The following is a 20728-nucleotide window of genomic DNA, read 5'->3' as shown; positions in this document are numbered from 1 at the left end:
GTCAAGTGTGGGGAAATGGCTTGAGGTTGAACTTAATTGTTGAAAGGTCCTTGTTAATAAAGCCAAACTCTAGGAAGGGTATGAGCTGTTGAGTGAGTATCAAGCTCCTTTCTCCAGATCAGTTTTCTCAGTTGATACCAAGGAAGTCCTTCTGACTACATTCTGATCTCTTAGCCCAAGTACAACTGTAAGTTGCTTAGTAATTACCCATCTCTGCTGAGAGAGCAGGGAAAAAGTGAGGGGGACAGAAAAGTGGAGGAGTCTGTTGTCATTGATTATGTTTATGAACTTTTGCGTGTCTCTTGAAAGATAAGATCATGGTAGAGACCTGTCAACACGGAATTAGAGGTACACAACTAGAAATGAAACAACTGGACTCTGCATTGTAGGTGTTTAAGTAAATTTAGATGGTACAATGTCATTATCTCTTAAATTGCTTCTGACTAGCAAGTGAGAAAATTAGTTGTAATTGGACCAGTGAAGAATTTAAAATAATGCACCTCAAATGAAAAGCAATATTTTATTTCCCTTCTCCACCCCCTCCCCCTTTGATTTTAATTCAAACAGTATAATTACTATCTGACACTGTAAATGGAGAAGTTGGCTTTGCAACTTCCTGTACCACATTTATCTCTTTAAATAATGACTTCAGATCTTTGGACCGAGATTCTCAAATGTAAAAAAAAAAAAAAAAAAGATTTTTGGGTGCCCCACTGGGGAGTTCTTGCCCCTTTTCAGAAGGTATGTGCTCAGCACTTTCTTGAAACCCAAAGATGGAGGCATCCAAAATCACTAATCACCTAAAATTCTTGGCCCTATCCACCAAGAAGCACAAGTACATTGTTCTTTCCCTACTAAAACTGTTTTGAAAACAATTATATACATATTATATGAAGCAAAAAGGTAACAAATGACAAGGAGTACTAAAGTTTTTCAGTTTTATAGTAGCAGTGTATTTATTTTTATATTTATTTATTATTATAAACAACCTAACTTTTTTCCTTTTCTTCTTTAGTGTTGAGAGCACTGCTTTAAGGCTAATCACAGCGTTGGGCAGCTCTGAGGTCCAACCACAATTTACACGTTTCCTTAGTGACCCTAAAACAGTTCTTTCAGCAGAGTCAGAAGAACTCAACAGGGCTCTGATTTTGACTCTAGCAAGAGCAACACATGTGACAGGTAAGAGTGAATTTGTCAAATAAGGGATAATCTATGTGAAAGTGAATTAAATCATCTTCCTCCAAATAGAGAGATACTACTCGGAGGTCAGCAGCTAGCATTAATGCAGTACTAACATTCTGAAATCAAGAATTAAACGTCAGGAATTCTGAAGTTAGTTTATTCTACAATGTAAAGTCAGTTAAGTTGCACATAGATATTTTCCATTTTAGTTTTCCTTATTAAATTTAAATCCTCGCGTACTAATGCACACTATAAATATATATGGAATGTGCAACAGGGCTAAAGATAATGTTGTGGAAGAAGCCTTCTTAAAGGCCATCTGCAAAGCAAATGAAAACTTGGCTTTTGTGTCCTTTTTTGCCTTTTTATGATTTATAAAGGTCTGATTTATGAAAGCTTTTTTTTTCCTTTTTTACTTTGGAATTTCAGATCTAGTCTGGAGACTGACTGGAGAATTAGTACAATTATAATATCAGAAAATCCAACAGAGTGAAAATTTGAATGGGGAAGGGATTTTTGGCATTTTCTGACTGTTTTGCTCGATTTTTTGCAACCTGAACATTGCATTATCACTAGCTTTTTACATTGACTAAGTTAGAATGTTTAATAGGGTAATGCTTCACATGCATTTCTGTTTGGAAAAGTTGATTCTTTAAAAATGATTCTTGGAATTCCATGTTTATTGTCTCTCAATGATTTCCATATCATACCTACTTGGTTTACAAGCAAGGTATGTTTTGCAATTGCCAGTCCAGCAAGCTAAGCCTAGTATCTTAAAATGAAACTGGGTTATTTCTAGCTCATTTGTCAACAGCCATAAAGATTCTGCAACTGCAACATAGGAATTCTGAAACTCTTATCACTTCTTACTTTGCATCTTCAGCAAGATAGAATCCAGCCCATTCTCCCCACAGGTATGTTGGTTCTACAGAATTAATCAGGAGTGTGAAAAAGGAAAAAAGGGAGGATGGGCAATATAAACATTTTAGACAGACAAATAAGTAAACCTGTCTGTGTTTTCCAAGATTTAAGTCCTACTAATGTAAAAGCCTAAGGAGGAAATGTCAGTTTTATGTGAAGATCCAATTTCACCAATCCGTTGTGTTTGATTAATGTTGCATATGTGTCCATTTAGACTTTTTCACAGGCTCCGATTCAATTCAGGGAACTTGGTGCAAGGACATATTGCAGACTATCATGAGTTTCACTCCCCATAACTGGGCTTCACACACACTAAGCTGTTTTCCAGCTCCACTGCAGGTAATTGTTTCAACCTAAGTGCTTGAACAGCTGGGAAAATAATTATCTCAGTGGGATCTTTGTTGTCCCCTTCATAGTTAGTTTTCTTCCCTTCTACATTATGCTCAAGTCACATGAGAAATCGTGCATGGTTTTGAAATGGTAGGTGTTTTAGGATAAAATGTTTGAGAAGTGGTTGTTACCAAAAAAAGATAAAGCAGTGTTTGCAGATCTTTGCAAAATTATCCAGTTGATGTACATGACAAATGACTTCTTTCACATTGGAAAAGGTTTTCATTCACAGTGGAGATATGTCAGCAGGTTTTGCATCTGTAGTTCTGGCAGGGTGTGCTGCCACTGTGAGGTGTCCTGGTCTGTGGGGAGCTTGCTTTTGATGACGAGATTGGGGGGGGAGCTGTTTGAAGGCCAGAAGGGGGGGCGTTCAGAAAAGATTTCTTTAAGGATGGGATCCCCATTGAATGAGTTGTAGTTGTTTGATGATACCCCGGATGGGTTCCAGTGTGGGGTGATAGGTGACAACTAGGGGTGTGTGGTCTGAGGGGGTTTTATTTCTGTATTGAAGCAGCTTCTCTCAGTGTGTTCAGGTGGCTGTGACACTGAGTACATTTCCCAGACCTGAAGAAGAGCTTTGTGTAAGCTTGAAAGCTTGTCTCTCTCCAACAGAGGTTGGTCCAATAAAAGATATTAACTTGTCTCTTTAATATTCTGGGACTGACATAGCTATAACAACACGGCTTAAATGTTTCAGACTTGTCAGTTAATAACAAACAAACTTTATTTCAGGCATTTTTCAAACAGAATAATGTTCCTCAAGAAAGCCGTTTTAATCTAAAGAAGAATGTGGAAGAGGAATACCGAAAGTGGAAGTCTATGACCAATGAGAATGATATAATCACCCACTTTTCCATGCAGGGCTCCCCTCCCCTATTCCTTTGCCTCCTATGGAAGATGCTGTTAGAGACTGATCACATTAATCAAATTGGCTACAGGTGAGCTTTTAGAAATGTAGCTGCATTCTGTACCAGTTATAGCTTAAGGGGATGGTAAGCTTTCTTAAGTACAGTGGGCACAGTTTTTCTATACTAGGGTAGCAGATTTAATACATTGTTAGATGATGGGTTTTGATGTACAGTTAGAAGGATTAACATACTTTAAGGACTGCATAATGTCTAACAGTAGTGCTTACTACTGGTTGGTCCTGTTTTTATCTCCTGATAAAAGTGACAGTTGCAGGTGAACGATTCAGCTGTTGAGTTGGAGTTTTTTGGGTGGTGGGGAGAGATAAGTGGTCTACAAAGTCAGAGTTTTATTTACATTGAAGTACTGTTCTGGACAATCTTTCTGTTCATTATTTACTATTTATTTGAAATATTTTAATAACTTTAGTCAAAGGCAAATACTAAAAGCTTTATTGGGTTTGACTGCTCAGAAGGCTTATTTCTGAATTGAAGAAGTCAATAATTTTCATGGCTGTCTAACTCTCATTTCCAGTTTTAGAAAGCTTAACACGTGCTGTACCCACACAAAATCAGTTATCCTCTTTCCTCCCTCATTAGGCCTGTCAGAGCAATTACTAAATATCTGATAAAATGTTTGATAGGCTTCCCTACAGTTAGGAAATGTGACACCTTTGGTACTGTGTGTGTAAAAAATATTACAGAAAAAATTAACTAGTTTTAGCAGCATGTCATATGTCACGTCCTACTGAAGAATTCAGTTCTACAAGACTGATGCATGTATATTTATAAAGACTTGTGCCCAGAATCTATCCATGAAGCTGAAAATGATTTATTTTTACTGCTAATTAGCAGCTTGTGGCATCCTGACCTTGGAGTGCCCTCACTTCTGGGAGTTGGGTTACGCTTATCAGCATGTTTTGATGTTGTATTTGAATGCATATTTTGTATAAAAACTTGAAACACAGTCCTGCAAAATTGGCCAGATAAAAATGTATCAAGACTTCTATAAATTATGCAAACTGCTTCTGCTATGTGCATATTACAGTAACAAGATCATTTCTTTTCCTCTGCTTGCTAGAGTTTTGGAGAGAATTGGGGCTAGAGCTCTGGTTGCTCATGTTAGGACATTTGCGGATTTCTTGGTCTATGAGTTCTCCACGTCAGCCGGAGGCCAGCAGCTCAACAAATGTATTGAGATTCTTAATGACATGGTGTGGAAATATAACATTGTAACACTGGACAGGCTGATACTGTGCTTGGTAAGTATGACCTTAGTAGGTTAAGTGCAAGATGTTTCTTTATCCAAAATTTGGCCAATGTCTTCTGATCCACTTCTATAGCAGTCACTTGCATAGGTGTAGTTTGACTTCAGTTTTTGGGGAAGCAGCTCCAGGGCGGCACATAGCGGGCAAATTCCATGCCTGCCTGAGGCTTGCTGTTTGGGAGGCAACACCCTACTGTTCCCCCCGCCTCCTCAAACTATGCCCATTGTTGTGCAAATATATTGAATTGAATAGTGACTAACTACTAGTTCAATAATCAAGTAGTACTATAGAATTACAGATTTTTTTTTTTTTCCCCCTGAGTGAGTGAAAACTAGGAGTATCACAATTGTCTCATTCTCTGGTGAGAAGAACTCTGTCTAGCTTTATTGATCATATAACAGCATTGAATGAATTGGAATTGTTAACACCATTGTATGGGGCTGGTTCTCTTCCCTCTTAGCTTTGCAATGACTGTTCATATTCTGAAAGGGAACAAGGTGCATGACTGATGCCATATTGGCAAATAAATGGAAAACCTCATGTGGCCTTTGGACAACGCTATCTTTGTTTCAGGGAGGTTAAAGATCTGCCAGCTGTCTCAAAAGGGTGGGTGCAAGGGATTGTATGCTCTGTCTCCTTTAAGTTCCCTAGCTCTTTTCCTTGGTTAGTAATTATCAAAAAACTAGCTAAAATATTGCTTCAGTAGGTACTATCCTTTCACCAGATTTTAAAATGTCTCTTCCTGGTATGGATGTAGTGCTACCAAAAGAAATGTCCAAGACGATACGTTAAAAACTGAATGCAGTGTTTGCAGTTTCACAAGTACCTATCCCTGGAATGACTATAATTTTGAAACTGGCATACCTTTCTTGATACTATCAGTGTTGGAGGGATGTTCATAAAATGGTTTTGGCAGATGGGTCAAAGCTATGATAGGGGATGCCTCTCACTGAGGAACATGGGAGAATTTCTCCACTGGGAAATGAGTGAGTTGATGAGCACTTATCAATGGGAGGGTATGGTGTCCAGAGTTCAGACCCTTGCTTCCATTCTGTGCCTACAGACACAGAATATAGTGAATGGGTGAGTTGGCTGGCCAATTATATTAAAATTAAGATGTTTAATCACCCTAAAGTCATTAACGATGAGGATACTTAATCACTGGAACAATTTACCAAGAGTTGCGGTAGATTCTCCATCACTGGCAATTGTTAAATCAAGATTGAATGTTTTTTTCAAAAAGATGTGCTCTAGGAATTATTTTGGGGAAGTTCGATGACAGGGGTGGCCAACCTGAGCCTTAGAAGGAGCCAGATTTGCCAATGTACATTGCCAAAGAGCCACAGTAATACATCAGTCACCCCCCATCAGTTTGGCCCCTCGATCAGCTCCCCCCCGACTCCCAGCGCCTCCCGGCCACTGGCAGCCTTGCTGATGAGTGCTTCCCCCTCCCTCCACTCACCTCCTGATCAGCTGTTTTGTGGCATGCAGGAGGCTCTGGGAGGGAGGGGGAAGAGGCAGGCTCGGGAGGGGACAGGAAGGGGTGGAGTGGGGGCAGGGTCTGTGGCAGAGCCAGGGTTTGAGCAGTGAGCACCCCCTGGCACATTGGAAAGTTGGCACCTGTAGCTCCAGCCCTGGAGTCGGTGCCTATACAAGGAGCCGCATATTAACTTCTGAAGAGCCGCATGTGGCTCCGGAGCCACAGGTTGGCCACCCCTGTTCTATGGCCTTTGTTATACAAGAGATCTGACTAGATGATGACAATGGTCCCTTCTGGCCTTGGAATCTATGAATGAAAGCAGACAGTAATTTTACATTGTTCTGCAATCTAATACTTGTGTTGTTTGTTAAAGGCTATGCGCAGCCATGAAGGAAATGAAGCGCAGGTCTGCTACTTCATAATTCAGTTACTCTTACTCAAGCCTAATGATTTCAGAAACCGAGTGAGTGATTTTGTGAAGGAGAACTCTCCAGAGCACTGGCTACAGAATGATTGGCATACTAAGCACATGAGTTATCATAAGGTACTATAGATTACACCAGAGGATTGTGCAATGTGTGCTGTGCAGTTGGGATGCTGAAGTTGTCCTTTGTTTTGTGTATTATTTGCATTTTGGTTATATACCTTGTTCTGCTATTCAGTGTGTCATTTAATACCACAGCAATAACTTTTTTAAAGATACATTTAACATTAGTAACTTTTGAATATTTGGGTTAATGTAAAATAATTTTATGTTTACAAAATAATGTAAAAAGAAAATGTGCATGTAATACTAAAAGATAGAAGTGACTGAAGAATTAGGAGTCTCTGCTCATCTGAATATAGTTTAATCCCACATTTAATGCTTAATTTTTCTGGAAGCCAGTCAGAAAGAATAAGGACCCAGTTTCTCCTTTGTGTTTGTGAATTGGGGAAAATATAGATTATTTGTTTTTTCATTAATATGGGTTTAACCATTAGTAATCATTAAGGGGCGGTTTTAACTAGGCTTCTGCAAGCTTCCACAGTATTGAAAATAGAATGTAACACTCACAGGAAGGGAAACATTCCAGATTTTAGTGTTGCCCAAAAAGTGGGAACTGCTGGCTGGGGCAGGGCGGGGCGTGACGGTTGGAATATTATATAAATCTTAAACTGTTCCCCGTCACTTGGTATATAAGCACCATCCAGCTACGCTTTATATGTCATGCGTGTGGTTCCTTGTCATTCCTTTCCCCAGGGAGAAATCACATACAAATTATTTTTAATGTATTGATTCAACATATGACAGACCAGTGTTCTCAGACTCCAGGGGAAGCATGTAATGTAAAATAGAGTTGATTTCTCTCTTGATCTTCCTTGGAGTCTTTGACAAGAAGGGTGGATAAGTGATGGTATCATTGCCTGCCTATCAGGATTAATTTCCTTTTAGTACTTTATACCTCCCTGAACCAGTTTTAGTGAATCTGAAACTCTCTCTCTTTTTTTAAATACTTTTTCAAGAAAAAATGAGTTTATTATATTTTGTCCAATTATATTTAGTTACTGTGTTCATATCTTCTCTTTGCATGTATGTGTATATGTATAATTCCAAATTGTTTGGAGTGTCTACAGAATAGAGTACAATGTAGCTTCAGTACATTTTTAAAGTACTGCAAGTAGTCAGTAATGTTTTCAGTATATTTTTTTAAAAAAATCTGTGTTTTGATTTCCACAGAAATATCCTGAAAAGCTGTATTTTGAAGGGTTGGCAGAACAAGTCAATCCTCCAGTTCAGATCCAACCCCAGTACCTACCCATCTACTTTGGAAATGTGTGCCTCCGCTTCCTGCCAGTATTTGATATTGTAATCCACAGATTTCTGGAATTGCTTCCAGTGTCCAAATCACTGGAGACTCTACTGGATCATCTAGGAGGCTTATACAAATTCCATGGTAAGCTCTTCAAGCCCATTAGCTCTTTATACTTGCGATACGGTCACTACAGATTCTTCGTCATAGTGCATATCAGTAAAGGCCTGTCCATGATGGGAAACCAAACCTTATTAGCTAACTGTCTGTTCTGAAGAGAAGCTTGGTTTACTAGCAGAACCATAATGGCTGACTCTTTTTGAACACTGATTTAGCTGTTTCAGTGTTGTATGGGCTTTGATACAGTAAACCTTGTTAGCAAAAATCTTGTTCAATGCTACCCACTCTATCCACTCTCTTCCTTCTCAGCAGGGTTCAAACACAGTTTTTTAACTTGGTTTTCACATGGTTGATGTTGAGTATGACGCAAACCATGTTGTAATAATGGCACAACAGTGTCAGTTTTGTTCTTTCTACTCCTTGTTTCTTGTCAAGGTCTCCCCATGAGATACTCTCTAATGCTGTGTATTTAGCTATTTGTAAATAATGTTTTAAGCAATATCACAAACATAGAAATATTGGTTTTGACCCCCCTTTCAGGTAAACTTTTTGTCCAGTTTCATTTAACATAGTGGTACAGTAACAATAAAAACATGAGGCATTTCTACTTGGTGTATCTGTTTTTACATCAGCCTTAATTTTGCATAAGCTTACTATTACCAATATAAAATTAAGTGCGATGCTACTGTGTTTCTGGGGTTTTTTTGTTGGCAGACCGTCCAGTGACATACCTATACAATACTCTTCATTACTACGAGAGGCATCTCAGAGAACGCACAAACCTCAAGCGGAAGCTTGTCCATGCCATCATTGGTTCTCTCAAAGATAATCGACCACAAGGCTGGTGTCTAAGTGACACTTACATCAAGTCTGCTATGAATGTACGAGAAGATAATCCGTGGATCCCCGATGACACTTATTATTGCAAACTGATTGGAAGACTAGTAGACAATATCCTTTTTATAATGATTTGTGCTAAAGGAAAATTATCAGTATTGTAGTTTCAGTTCACCAGAGTTTAGTTATGTTCCATACAGTTGAAACACTGTAGGACTGAGGGCTTGTCTCCACTTACTGATGGATCCACCGGCGGTCCGTTTAGCGGGTCTAGTGAAGACCTGCTAAATCGATCACCGATCGCTCTCCCGTCGATTCCGGTACTCCACCAGAACGAGAAGCATAAGGTAAGTCGACGGGACCCAGCGTGGTGTAGATACCGCAATAAGTCGACCTAAGGTACTCGACTCCAACTATGTTGTTCACGTAGCTGGAGTTGCATGACTTAAGTCGATTTAGCCCCATAGTGTAGACCTGCTCTGACTCTCCCTGGCCATCCTCTTCCCCTTTTCTCTAATGCTAACCTGCTGGGAAGTTTGCTAGTTCTCTGTGCACCTTTGTTATCCTCCTCCCACAGCTCCACCGTTTCCTCTACTTTGCTGAGATGTCCAACTACAGGGGAGCTGGACTTCTCTCTGATTAAGGGAAACTAAAAGCATATAAACCCCTAGTTTACATAAGTTTTAAGCGTCTAATGATGCCAGTGATTCCACTGTCCTATAAGTAGAAAAAAGCACTTTGTGGTGTTGTTCTGGAATGCCTCTAATTTTCAGTGGCAATCAGATAGTCACTGTTATTTGTTCTTTGTCTATTCAAGACTTCAATTTTTTTCAATGTTGCCACCTGAGAAATTCTAATACGAGTAGTATGTTTATATTTAACAATATACTTCAAAACAGATTATTAATAGTGTAGAAAATTCTCAGCATTTTTCTAATAAAATATCTTAGGTTTAGAGTAAATGAACTCTGACATGGCCCAAACACAATGAATCTTCCTGTCAGAAAAGTATCTGTTGTATTGTATGTATGTGTTTCTATATATACAGATATTTCTCTAGATATTTATTTTAAAAATGCTTTCCAATAACTGACGTATCATCTTAAATATGTGCCTTTGATTGACTGTGGCCATTAGTTTCATTCAGTACTGTCGTGTGTGTGTGTGTGTGTGTTTTTTAAAAAATACATACACACACACACGTATATATTATCAGGAATTTGTGGGACTCTATTGTTTTGTTTGTGTATTAGATATATTTTGTTATAAATACATTGTGTACATGCAGAACTACACTGTTTGCTTCTTACCAGTCCCCATGTGGGAATTTGTTGTTTTCCTTAATCATTGTTACCTATGGCTGGCAAGTCACCTGGTCCATTTCCAAACTGCGACTGGAGATTCAATGAGTTTCCTAACCCAGCTGCCCATGCTCTTCATGTTACCTGTGTTGAACTCATGGCTTTGGCTGTTCCAGGAAAGGATGTGGGCAATGCACTTCTCAATGTAGTGTTAAAGAGGTACGTTGGACTTACAGAACTGCCCTCTACAAAAAGCAGTACAGTGGTTACAAATTGCTCACTGGTTCTGAAACTTCCTTTTCTTAAACATTGTTTTATATATTGATATCTTTGGGAGGCGAGCAGTAGTATGGTGTTGGATGCCATTCTAAGAGCCAAGAACAAAAAATGTGTGTGGCGAATACCTGTACAATACCTTAGATCCCCCGGTGCTGGTGTTGACTGAGACTCAGCTTCATGTGGGAGAAATGGAGGAAGTACCGTACACTTGTCAGCAACTTGTCCAGTTATAGGCATTAACAGGAGACAAAAGGAGTCATGTATAGCACTCCTCGTCCAGAGGGGGAGAGCCATCAGTTGCTGCAACAAAAGATCTTTGACTGCAGGGAGGAAAGCAGAAAAATTGGTAGGATGCTTGAGGTCCAAAAGTGCATCATAGTTTATATTTTTGTACGCATTTAATATCTGTTGTTATAATTTTCATTGTTGCCATGTGATATTGGAACTGCATTTTACAGAGCTCATTCTGTGTTGCCACATGACACATTTGGACTTGATTCCTAGACTCAGTGACTTGCTTTTTGGGCCAGCAGGAACTGAAAGAGTTGTAAAGGGATGAACCACCTTGCATTTAATTAGTGATTCAGATGGCCATCTCTAAGTGGTAATGATGGGTTGAAAGAAAGGATTCCTTTCCCACCTTACTCAGCCAAGGAAGGTCGCTCTGATGCAGGCTTTGGGACTATGGGGAAATGAGTCATCAAAGGAACCGATATCACTGCGAAGACTTTATTCATACAAATGCCTCTAATGAAAATACCTTAAAAGAAAACATGCTACAGGAACAAAATTGTTTTAAAAGTTTTCTATGCAGTGTCAATGTGGTACTCAACTAACCAGTCATGCATTTGTATATATAGCTTTTCTTAAGAGAAAATAGCTATAAGTTCTCTAGGAATATGTTTCAGTCGTCATAAATACAGTAAAAGTCATGAGAAATTATGTATAACTTCAGAGTTTTTTTTTTTTCTCTCCCTATTTGTAGTCAGCCTCTGGTGCCAAGGGAGAATATCACAGCTTGGATGAATGCTATTGGACTGATTATCACAGCCTTACCAGTGAGTCTGTATGTATTTTAAAATTTTCTGAACAGAGAAGAGAATGCATTCTTCCGTAAAAGCTGATGTAAGTGGTAATTTCTGTGAGGGATTAGTGCAACTAATTTCTTTCTGATGCTCCTGGAGTAGTTCCAAATGCCACTGGAAAGCTTATGAAACACCTGTGCTTTGTCCTTCATTATCTGACCAAACCCACTGTGGGACTGGGGGAAGAGGGAGCACGAAAACTGGATTTTTCACAATCTTGTTTCCTCGGTACCTTATAGGAAAATAAAGTTGCTATACTTTAACTACAAAAAATTTCTTGTGCAGTGTTTAAGCTTGAGAATGAAGTCAGAAAATTCTGTAAGATAAGAAGTCTGATGGAACATTAACTCTGCACATCCCATATAACTTTACTGAGCATAATGCAAGAGGAATACATTATAGAAAGGAAGTGTAAAATTTAACAAGGGAAACAAGACTAGAAAATATGTATAATTGAGTTTTAAATGTTTTAGTAGACATTTTCACCTTTTGAAGATGCTGAGTTTGTGTTTGATGACTCAGCTTCAACACTGGATGAATATTTTTGATTTAATTTCCTTTTTTCACCCATTTTCTGCTCCACTTTCCACTTGATCTACCAAAGTTATTTTCACACCCTCCACAGTTACATCATGCATCCCTTTGAAACCCTCTATTGTCTTCCTATTTCTCATTGTAAAAAATGTAAGCTTCTCATCTTCATCTACAAGTTCCAGCATCTCTGCTTTCTTTGCTCCCTACAGTCTCCTACCTTAACATCTCCCTTTGTATTCTTTTCCCATCCTTGTCCCTAGCCTCTGTTTGCCAGAAGCTGGGAATGGACGACAGGGGATGGATCACTTGATGATTTCCTGTTCTGTTCATTCCCTCTGAAGCACCTGGCATTGGCCACATACTGGGCAAGATGGACAATTGGTCTGCTCCAGTATGGCTGTTCTTATGTTCTTAGCTTGTGTCTTGTATTGTTCCTATGCCTGGTACAGTTCCCCGATCCCCTTCCACCAACTGCCACTCTTTTCTGCTTCAGATCACTCTTTAAATTCCATATTTTCAAACAGTCCCTCCACCCTTCTTTTCATTAACAATCCCATGCTCCCTCTCCCCTAGACAGATGGTATCTTGTCTTATTTAGATATTCAGATATTTGTCAGGAAATGGGTAGGTAAAGTATTTGTATAAATTAAGAATGTTAAATGAATATTTTTAATATTTCACAGTAATCTGCGGGAGGCGGGGGAGAAAGTGTTACCTTTTCTTCTAAAAATTAAAAGAATAAAAATCATTTCGGGTTTTTTGTTTTGCCAGGAGCCATACTGGATTGTCCTCCATGATCGAATTGTCAGTGTTATCAACAGTCCTAGCTTGACTTCAGAGACAGAGTGGGTTGGTTACCCATTCCAGCTCTTTGACTTCACAGCTTGCCATCAGTCTTACTCTGAGATGAGCTGTAGCTACACTTTAGCATTGGCACATGCCGTGTGGCACCATTCTAGCATTGGCCAACTTTCCCTCATTCCAAAGTATGTATAATGAAATTTAACTGATTTTTAAAATTTAACTGATAGTCTAAAGTACACTTTTGGCACCCCTTCCGTACTGTGTACAGGAAAACAATATGTCAAATATGTACACAAGGAGGTATGTGGCGGAGAGAGAAAGCAAATCAGAACAAGTAATTAAAAATCCTCTAAAACATGGGTGATGGTAGGGTTTTTTTGGTTTTTAAGCTGGTTCTTGTCTCTCTTATCTATATCTTTGGGCTCTTCACCAGTGTGGTAACCTCAGGGTATGATAAAGCAGGGATCGGCAACGTTTGGCCCGCGGCCCACCAGGGTAAGGTTTGTTTACCTGCTGCATCCACAGGTTCAGCCGATCTCTGCTCCCACTGGCCATGGTTCACCGCTCCAGGCCAATGGCGGCTGCGGGAAGCAGCGCGGGCTGAGGGATGTGCTGACCACTGCTGCCCACAGCCCCCATTGGAAACCAGCCCGGCCCGCCAGCGGGCTTACCCTGGTGGGCAGCGCGCCAAAGATTGCCGATCCCTCATGTAAAGCATATTATATCTCATTGAGCTTGTGTTTGGTTTTTTCTTACTCATTACAGTTTGGCTGCAGCTTATACTGGCAGTGGCAATGCACTTGCTTAATTCCATCCATTATGATCAACTCTGTGTAATTTTGTCTTCAGTCTTTGTATGTGACATTTGTTGCCAGTGGGGGAAGTGCTTTGTAAATTAATAGACATTGCAGTGATACACTAGGAGATGTCCTTAGCAAGCCAGGAAGCTGTAGCGTTTCATACCTTGCAGTTTATTAAAAATTTAGTTAAAATGTATTTCCATACTGCCTTATTAATGGGAGCGTTCAGAGCACATATGGGGGCTTTAACTCAGCTTCCATTTTAGTTTTTCAGTTCACCTTTTAATATTCTTCTCCTGGATTTATCATTGTCTACATAAGTGGGAGATGGCATGAAGTACTCATGACAATTAGGTGACCCTATTCAGAGACTTAGTTCCAGTGTCATAACCCAAGAGGCCTGCATTTGACTCTCCCTTTCATTCTCCAGGCTGATCTTGGGTGAGCCTGTGCAGCTTCTAGTCCTTGGGACTGTGTGAATCATTCATAGCTCAGTCATGATCCCTATGGCTACTTTTGCTGACAGACTGAGTATGGTTCTATGAGTGTTATTCAGCAAGTGTTCAATCATTTTTAACATGAACACTCAAGTTTGGGTTTTAGGGGAGGATGAAACACTTCGACTGTATTTCCACCGTAGCAAAATGCTGTCACTCCCAACCAGTCTGAGGTAGAGCAAGAAAACCCCAAATGCAGTCATAAATGTCTGAGCCTAATGAGTGACGATAATGTTGAATGTTGAAAAATGGTGTTGATTTTGGTGGCATGACTACTTTAACATAAGATAAATGTACAAAACAGTGATGTGTCCTCTTTGAAATATTGCAGATTCCTCACTGAAGTCTTGATACCCATAGTGAAGACAGAATTTCAGTTACTTTACGTTTACCACCTTGTTGGTCCTTTTCTACAGCGGTTTCAGCAAGAGAGGACACGGTGTATGATAGAGGTAAAATATAGCTCTTGTCCTGGCTTTTATAGTCTAATTCAGTCTGGTCTTTGAAACTCAAAAGCAGGGGAAAATCTTTGAAATTAAAGCCCCAGTCCTGCAATCATAGGTGCTGACTTTTGGTTTTGCCTTGTGGGTGCCCCATCCTGGCTCCGCCCCGTACCCCAAGGCCCTACCCTCACTCTGCCCCACTCCACCTCTTCCTGTCCTCGCTCTGCCCCCTCCGCTTAGGTCCTCTCCCCTGAGCATCTCCTGCCCACTGCTCACTCCTTTCTGCTCCCTCCCTCCCACACACACCCGTGAAGGCGAGGTGTGTGTGTTTGCGGGGGGTCAGCCTCCCCCCAAAACTGGCAATTTTCAGCATATTTATACATTTCTTTCATATTCTGTAATTGAATGTGTGTCTATCATTGGCATCTTAATGTAATCATTATTAAAATAGTAATATATCATGACATTATCATGAATTACAGTATATTAGTCATTACACTCAGCTACAAGCTGTCTTCACTAACATCCCAGTTTAAAGACATTATGTTCACTCTGGGCTTCACACCTGCTTAGGGCCTGTCTGGGAGCTGAGGCCACTGATGGCTGTGGGAAGAAGGTGGATGGGAGGGACAAGCGGTGGAGAGTCTTTCCCCTCTCCCTGCCCGTTTCTCCTCTCCCTTCCTTTCGTTCTCCCTGCCCCTTTCCCTTTCTCTTGTTTCTTCTCTAAGTCCTTGCTCTCCTTCCTGATGTTTCCCCCTTCTTGCTTCCCACCCATATCCCTTTTCCCATCTTTCTCCGCTCCCCACCTCCTGGCGGCTGTCTAGTGCCTGCTCCCACCCCCCTCCTTGGGTGGGAAGATTGCGTAGTGGTAAATGCACAGGCCTCGGGCTCAGGTGTTCTGGGTTTGATTCTCTGCTCTGTTACAGACTCCCTGATTAGCCTTGGGAAAGTCACTTCACCTCTGTGTGCCCTAGATCCCACCTGCCAAATGGGGCTAATGCTGACCCAACCTCCTAGGCTAAATTCATTCATGGCTGTGTGATGATGGGGGAAATGGAGATACCAGTGTGGGTAGATTTGGGCTGAATTTCTCCACAGCCAGAGAGTGAGAGCCAGCTCCGCAGGGGGGACGGGAGAGAGAGAGGCGCAGGCCAGCTCCGCACAGGGTGGGGTCGGGGCTTCCGCCCCACATCTTCTGCCAGGGTCCAGGGCTTCTCCTCCCCTCCCTTCCGCCTGCGACTCCTGGCGGGGTCTGGGGCTTTTCCTCTCCTCCCTGCCTGCCCCCCAGCACAGCTCTTGCCGGGGTCCAGACCTTCTCCCCCCGGAGTGCGGCTCCTGATGGGGTCCAGAGCTTCTCCTCTCCCTAATCTACCACTGCACCCAGCCCTAGCCTAGCTGGGCTCCCTTGGGTCACTTGATGCCTGCTGTGGCCAGAGTCGAGCCTGTCTGGCAGGGAGCAGCCATACATGTGGCCATCAGCCCAAGAGGTGTGGGCCGGCCCTAGGTGAGCAGGGGCTGGCTGTGTTGCTGCTGATAGCCCAGCACTCCCGCCCACGCCTAACCCTTAGGCTTTTTTTCTTTTGTGAGACTCACTCAGCCACTGCCAGAGCAGGGAGGTGGGAAACAGCTGATCTGAGCCTGCCCGCCAAACAGCTGATCGCAGCTGCGCGCAGGCTGCCCATAGGAAACAGCTCATCTGCTGAGGCGCCCGCAAAACCGTTGATCCCTGGCTGCCAACAGCTGGTCATCCAAGTGGTGCTGAGCACCCCCTATTTTTTTCCATGGGTGCTCCAGCCCCGGAGCACCGACGGAGTCGGCGCCTATGCCTGCAGTGAGCTCTGCGTGAACAGAACCCTGTGCTTCGATGGCGCTCGCTACTTGAAGGGAGCTAACCCACCAGTTTATTGAAAATGTATTACTTTTTAGTACAGAATGAACTTAGCATTTAAAGAAATTAAACATCAGGGTCAAATATATACACACATTTTATCACTCTTGCTGTGTATGCATAATAAATTATAGACAGGACTGGTTGCGCTAGTTAAGCCTTTAGTTAAGGCTCTCCATTATAAGTAAGGCCCTGCCAAATTCATGGTCCATTTTGATCAATTTCACGGTCATAGGATTTTAAAAATTGTAAATTTCATGATTTCAGCTATTTCAATCTGAAATTTCACAATGTTGTAATTGTAGGGGTCCTGACCCAAAAAGGAGTTGTTGCGGGGGTCGCAGAGTTATTGTAGCGGGGACTGTGGTTCTGCTACCCTTACTTCTGCGCTGGTGCTGGTGGGGCGCTGCCTTCAGAGCTGGGCACCTGGAGAGCGGTGGCTGCTGGCTGGGAGCCCAGCTCTGAAGGCAGATCCACCGCCAGTAGCAGCACAGAAGGAAGGATGGCATGTTATGGTGTTGCCACCCTTACCTCTAGGCTGCTGCCTGCAGAGCTGGGTCCTCAGTCAGCAGCCACCACTCTCCAGGAGCCCAGCTCTGAAGGCAGAAGCGCAGAAGTAAGGGTGGCATGGTATGGTATTGCCACCCTTACTTCTGCGCTGCATCGGTGGGGCGCTGCCTTCAGAGCTGGGTGTCTGGCAAACAGCCACCACTCTGCAGCCGCCCAGCTCTGAAGGCAGCACAGAAGTAAGGGTGGCAATACCATGACCCCCCTAAAATAACCTTGTGACCCCCCTTAACTCCCTTTTGGGTTAGGACCCCCAATTGGAGAAACGCTGATCTCCCCTGTGAAATCTGTATAGTAGAGGTTAAAAGCACACAAAAGACCAGATTTCCCAGAGGGAGACCAGATTTCACGGTCCATGATGCGTTTTTTGTGGCCATGAATTTTGTAGGGACCTAATTATAAGACCCTTTTTCAAGTGCGTACAACTTTGCCAAACTTCAGCCATTCAAATTAAAATTTTTGATGCTGGGTATCTGCCTCAGGTTGAATATTTTTGTAAAGTTTTCATTAAAATGCTTCCACTGTTTCTGAGCATGTACCCATGATTTTTTAAAAAAATGTATAAATCTTGCAATTGTTTCATTACTTACATGTTTTGGAGTAAATGCTTGAAATTTGGCAGGGGAGTCACCTAAGTGTCATGGATGCATCTTGCCATCCATGTGAAATTTCCCCAAATTTGGCCAAGTTATAAGCCCCTGTAAAGTTCCAGCTTTGACATGCTAAGTAGAGACATACTAGCGTGTAGCAGCTAAATTCTCTGAAGACTGTCAGTGCTCCCCTTGGTGGTACCCCATCAGCATGGAGGATGAGGAAGATCTATCCTGACTGGATTGCAGGAGGGGTAGGGCAGAGAGAGAGGGAATTGCAGGACCCAGAGGATGGGAGGACAGCAGAAGGGGTAGGAGCCAGGGGTTGGTGACAGGAGGTGGTGGGGTGAATAGCAGCAATGGGGAAGGAGAAGAAAAGAGAGAGGGGGGAGTATACAGACACAAACCGGGGAATGTATAGGAACAGAGGTGGGCCAAACAGCCTGGGGGCACAGGGGAGAGAGGTCTTTAACTACTAGAGAATACTCCTCTCCAGAATTTGGAATTAACTCAGGAATCCTGAGTCTTTACTTTCCTCTGTTGTCAGGAAATAGTATGTATCTTATCTCCCTCTACTGCAGCGGTGGACAAACTTTTTGGCCCGAGGGCCACACCGGCGTTGCGAAACTGTATGGAGGGCCGGGTAGGGATGGGTGTGCCTCCCCAAACAGCCTGGCCCCTGCCCTCTATCCGTCCCCTCCCCCTCAGAACCTCCGACCCATCCAACCCCCCCTTCTCCTTGTCCCCTGACCGCCTCCTCCTGGGACACCCACCCGGGACCCCACCCCGCATCCAACCCCCCCCTCCCCGCTCCCTGTCCCCTGACTGCCCCGCCCCCTGACAGTCCTCCCGGGACTCCCATGCCTATCCAATTCACCCTGCTCCCTGTCCCCTGACTGCCCACGGTACCCTCTGCCCCTTATCAAACCCTCACTCTCCCCGCCCCCTTACCATGCTGCTCAGAGCAGCAGGAGCTCATGCAGGAGCTCCCAGCCCCGCCGCCCGCGCTGCCCGACAGGAGCGGCACACCATAGCGCTGGCGGTACAGCGAGCTGAGGCTGTGGGGGAGGGGAGACAGCAGGGGAGGGGCCGGGGACTAGCCTCCCGGGCCGGGAGCGCAGGGGCCAGGCAGGACGGTTCCGCGGGACGTAGTTTGCCCACCTCTGCTCCAGTGGCTGGTCTACATAGAGGCTAGCAACTGACTATGGCTACCAGTTACTCTGTTATCTCAACTGGTAGAGGTCTGTGCTGTGGATCTTAATATCAAAACCCTGTTGATGATCTAAGTTGCGGGTCAGTATGACTCCACAGAGGGCAACTTCTGGGGTTTTTTTGTTTTGTTTTTCAGTTGTCTTTTTTAAAAGACGGAGGGGTTTTTTTAATGTAATTTCTTATGTTAAAAGAACATTAGGGCTACATACCCGCAAGGGGGGCAAATTTCCTATCTTGACGTGACATTTAGGAGTTCTTGACTATGCAACTTTAATATTCTTTTAATGTTTTTGGATGTAATGTGTGGATGTAATATGATGGAATAGGTGTATATATAACGTAGCTAAGTAATCATGTAACCTTGTTATTGTATATTTATAACCTTGCTCCTTATTTCTCCCGTTTCTTTGTCACTGTCACCTATTACCTTATGCTGACTCTTGGGTTTAATTTTATTTCTTTAGACTTACAAAATCACAAAAAATGCATATTCTGTGCTTCAGGCATCCCTTAACACTTCTTTAAATAATAACACATATCACAACAGAAAGACAACACTGCAACAAATTCCATCATACGCTTCCATCATACACTAATTTGCTAAACCCTACGGCAAAAAGATTGAAGAATAAAAAAGAGGAAAAATAAACTATTCAGGGCAGGAGGGAGCATCTTTTTATACATTTCTATAAAGTGCCTAGCACGCTTCTGAGTGCTGTATACTGTAAACAGACACTAAATATTGCCTCCAGTGGCTTCTTTCTTCCCTCAGGAAGAAAATAGATTTTTTTTATATCTGTATTCCACATGCAGAGCAAGAGTATAATGCTCTTCTAGAAAAGTAAAGGGAAAAAGCTTTAAATTTCTTAGTCACTTTAGTCCACTGACCACCTCGTTACTTCTCCATAAAATTCACTCTCCTCCAGCAAATCACATGAGCACACGCTTAAAGTCTGTTTCAGTCAATGAAACTTAAGTTTGTGCTTAGTACTTTGCTGAAGAGGAATAGTTTACTGACTCTGGACATAGTAAAAATCTGATTAAAAGCATTGGGTATCAAACTACATAAATAAAACTACCATAATTCAGATTTTTAGGACGGTTATTAAATTATTGTAATTTCCAAAGTGAGGCACCGTGGGGCTAGTTAGGCTACATGTATGCTACGAACTAGGAGGTGATTCCCTTGCTCATGTACACATACTCATGCTAGCTCTCATCGAACTAGTACGAGCACAAATAGCAGTGCAGCTGGGGTACCGCAGGTAGGGCAGCGTAGGCACAGCTGAGCCGGGCCTCATACAAACCCACCTGAAACTGGTTGGTATGTATTGGGCACAACCGCGCCTCTGCTGCCACTGCCTGTACTGCCATGGCCACGCTGCTGGGGGTACTCGTGCTAGCTCAATGAGCGCCTGCGTGAGCATATGTACGTGAGCAGGGGAATCACACTGCTGGGTCATAGTGTAGACATAACCTTAGAGTTGTCGGTCTTCTTTCACAAGAAGCCAGATGTTTACCGGGAAGTTCAGATAAGTAGAAGATGCACATACTAAATGTGTTTCTCCTTCACAAAAGAATAAACTTAAAAATATAGCATGTAAATCCAGACAGCAATGTTTTAAACTTTTTATTTTCATTTCATGAAAACAGATTGGGGTGGCATTTTATGAAATGCTTCTGGATGTGGACCAATGCAGTACACATCTGAACTACATGGATCCCATATGTGATTTCTTGTATCATATGAAGTACATGTTTACTGGGGACAGCGTGAAAGATCAAGTAAGTTAACAATATACCTTGAAGCTAAAAGCAAGGTTACATTTAATATA

General features: G+C 42.3%; 1 protein-coding gene across 5 annotated transcripts in view; it reads left to right on the top strand.

The window, feature by feature from the left end:
• MED23 (mediator complex subunit 23) overlaps positions 1-20728 on the top strand; it is a 55556-nt gene that overhangs the window by 32120 nt on the left and 2708 nt on the right. For 4 of the 5 annotated variants that reach the window (XM_027824650.3, XM_037894803.2, XM_043542920.1 and 1 more), the window contains 12 exons: positions 1016-1179; positions 2318-2442; positions 3226-3431; positions 4480-4660; positions 6520-6690; positions 7864-8080; positions 8771-9007; positions 10248-10413; positions 11459-11531; positions 12864-13078; positions 14525-14645; positions 20547-20678. In XM_027824650.3, the coding sequence (XP_027680451.1) occupies positions 1016-1179; positions 2318-2442; positions 3226-3431; positions 4480-4660; positions 6520-6690; positions 7864-8080; positions 8771-9007; positions 10248-10413; positions 11459-11531; positions 12864-13078; positions 14525-14645; positions 20547-20678 (2008 nt within the window). Of the gene's footprint in view, positions 1-1015; positions 1180-2317; positions 2443-3225; positions 3432-4479; positions 4661-6519; positions 6691-7863; positions 8081-8770; positions 9008-10247; positions 10414-11458; positions 11532-12863; positions 13079-14524; positions 14646-20546; positions 20679-20728 lie in introns of those variants that run through there. The other variant, XR_005224702.1, reaches the window with a different exon arrangement.

This window comes from Chelonia mydas, chromosome 3, assembly GCF_015237465.2.
Source record: "Chelonia mydas isolate rCheMyd1 chromosome 3, rCheMyd1.pri.v2, whole genome shotgun sequence".
NCBI classification, from domain to species: Eukaryota; Metazoa; Chordata; order Testudines; family Cheloniidae; genus Chelonia; species Chelonia mydas.
This window is presented reverse-complemented; position numbering and strand designations above follow the sequence as displayed.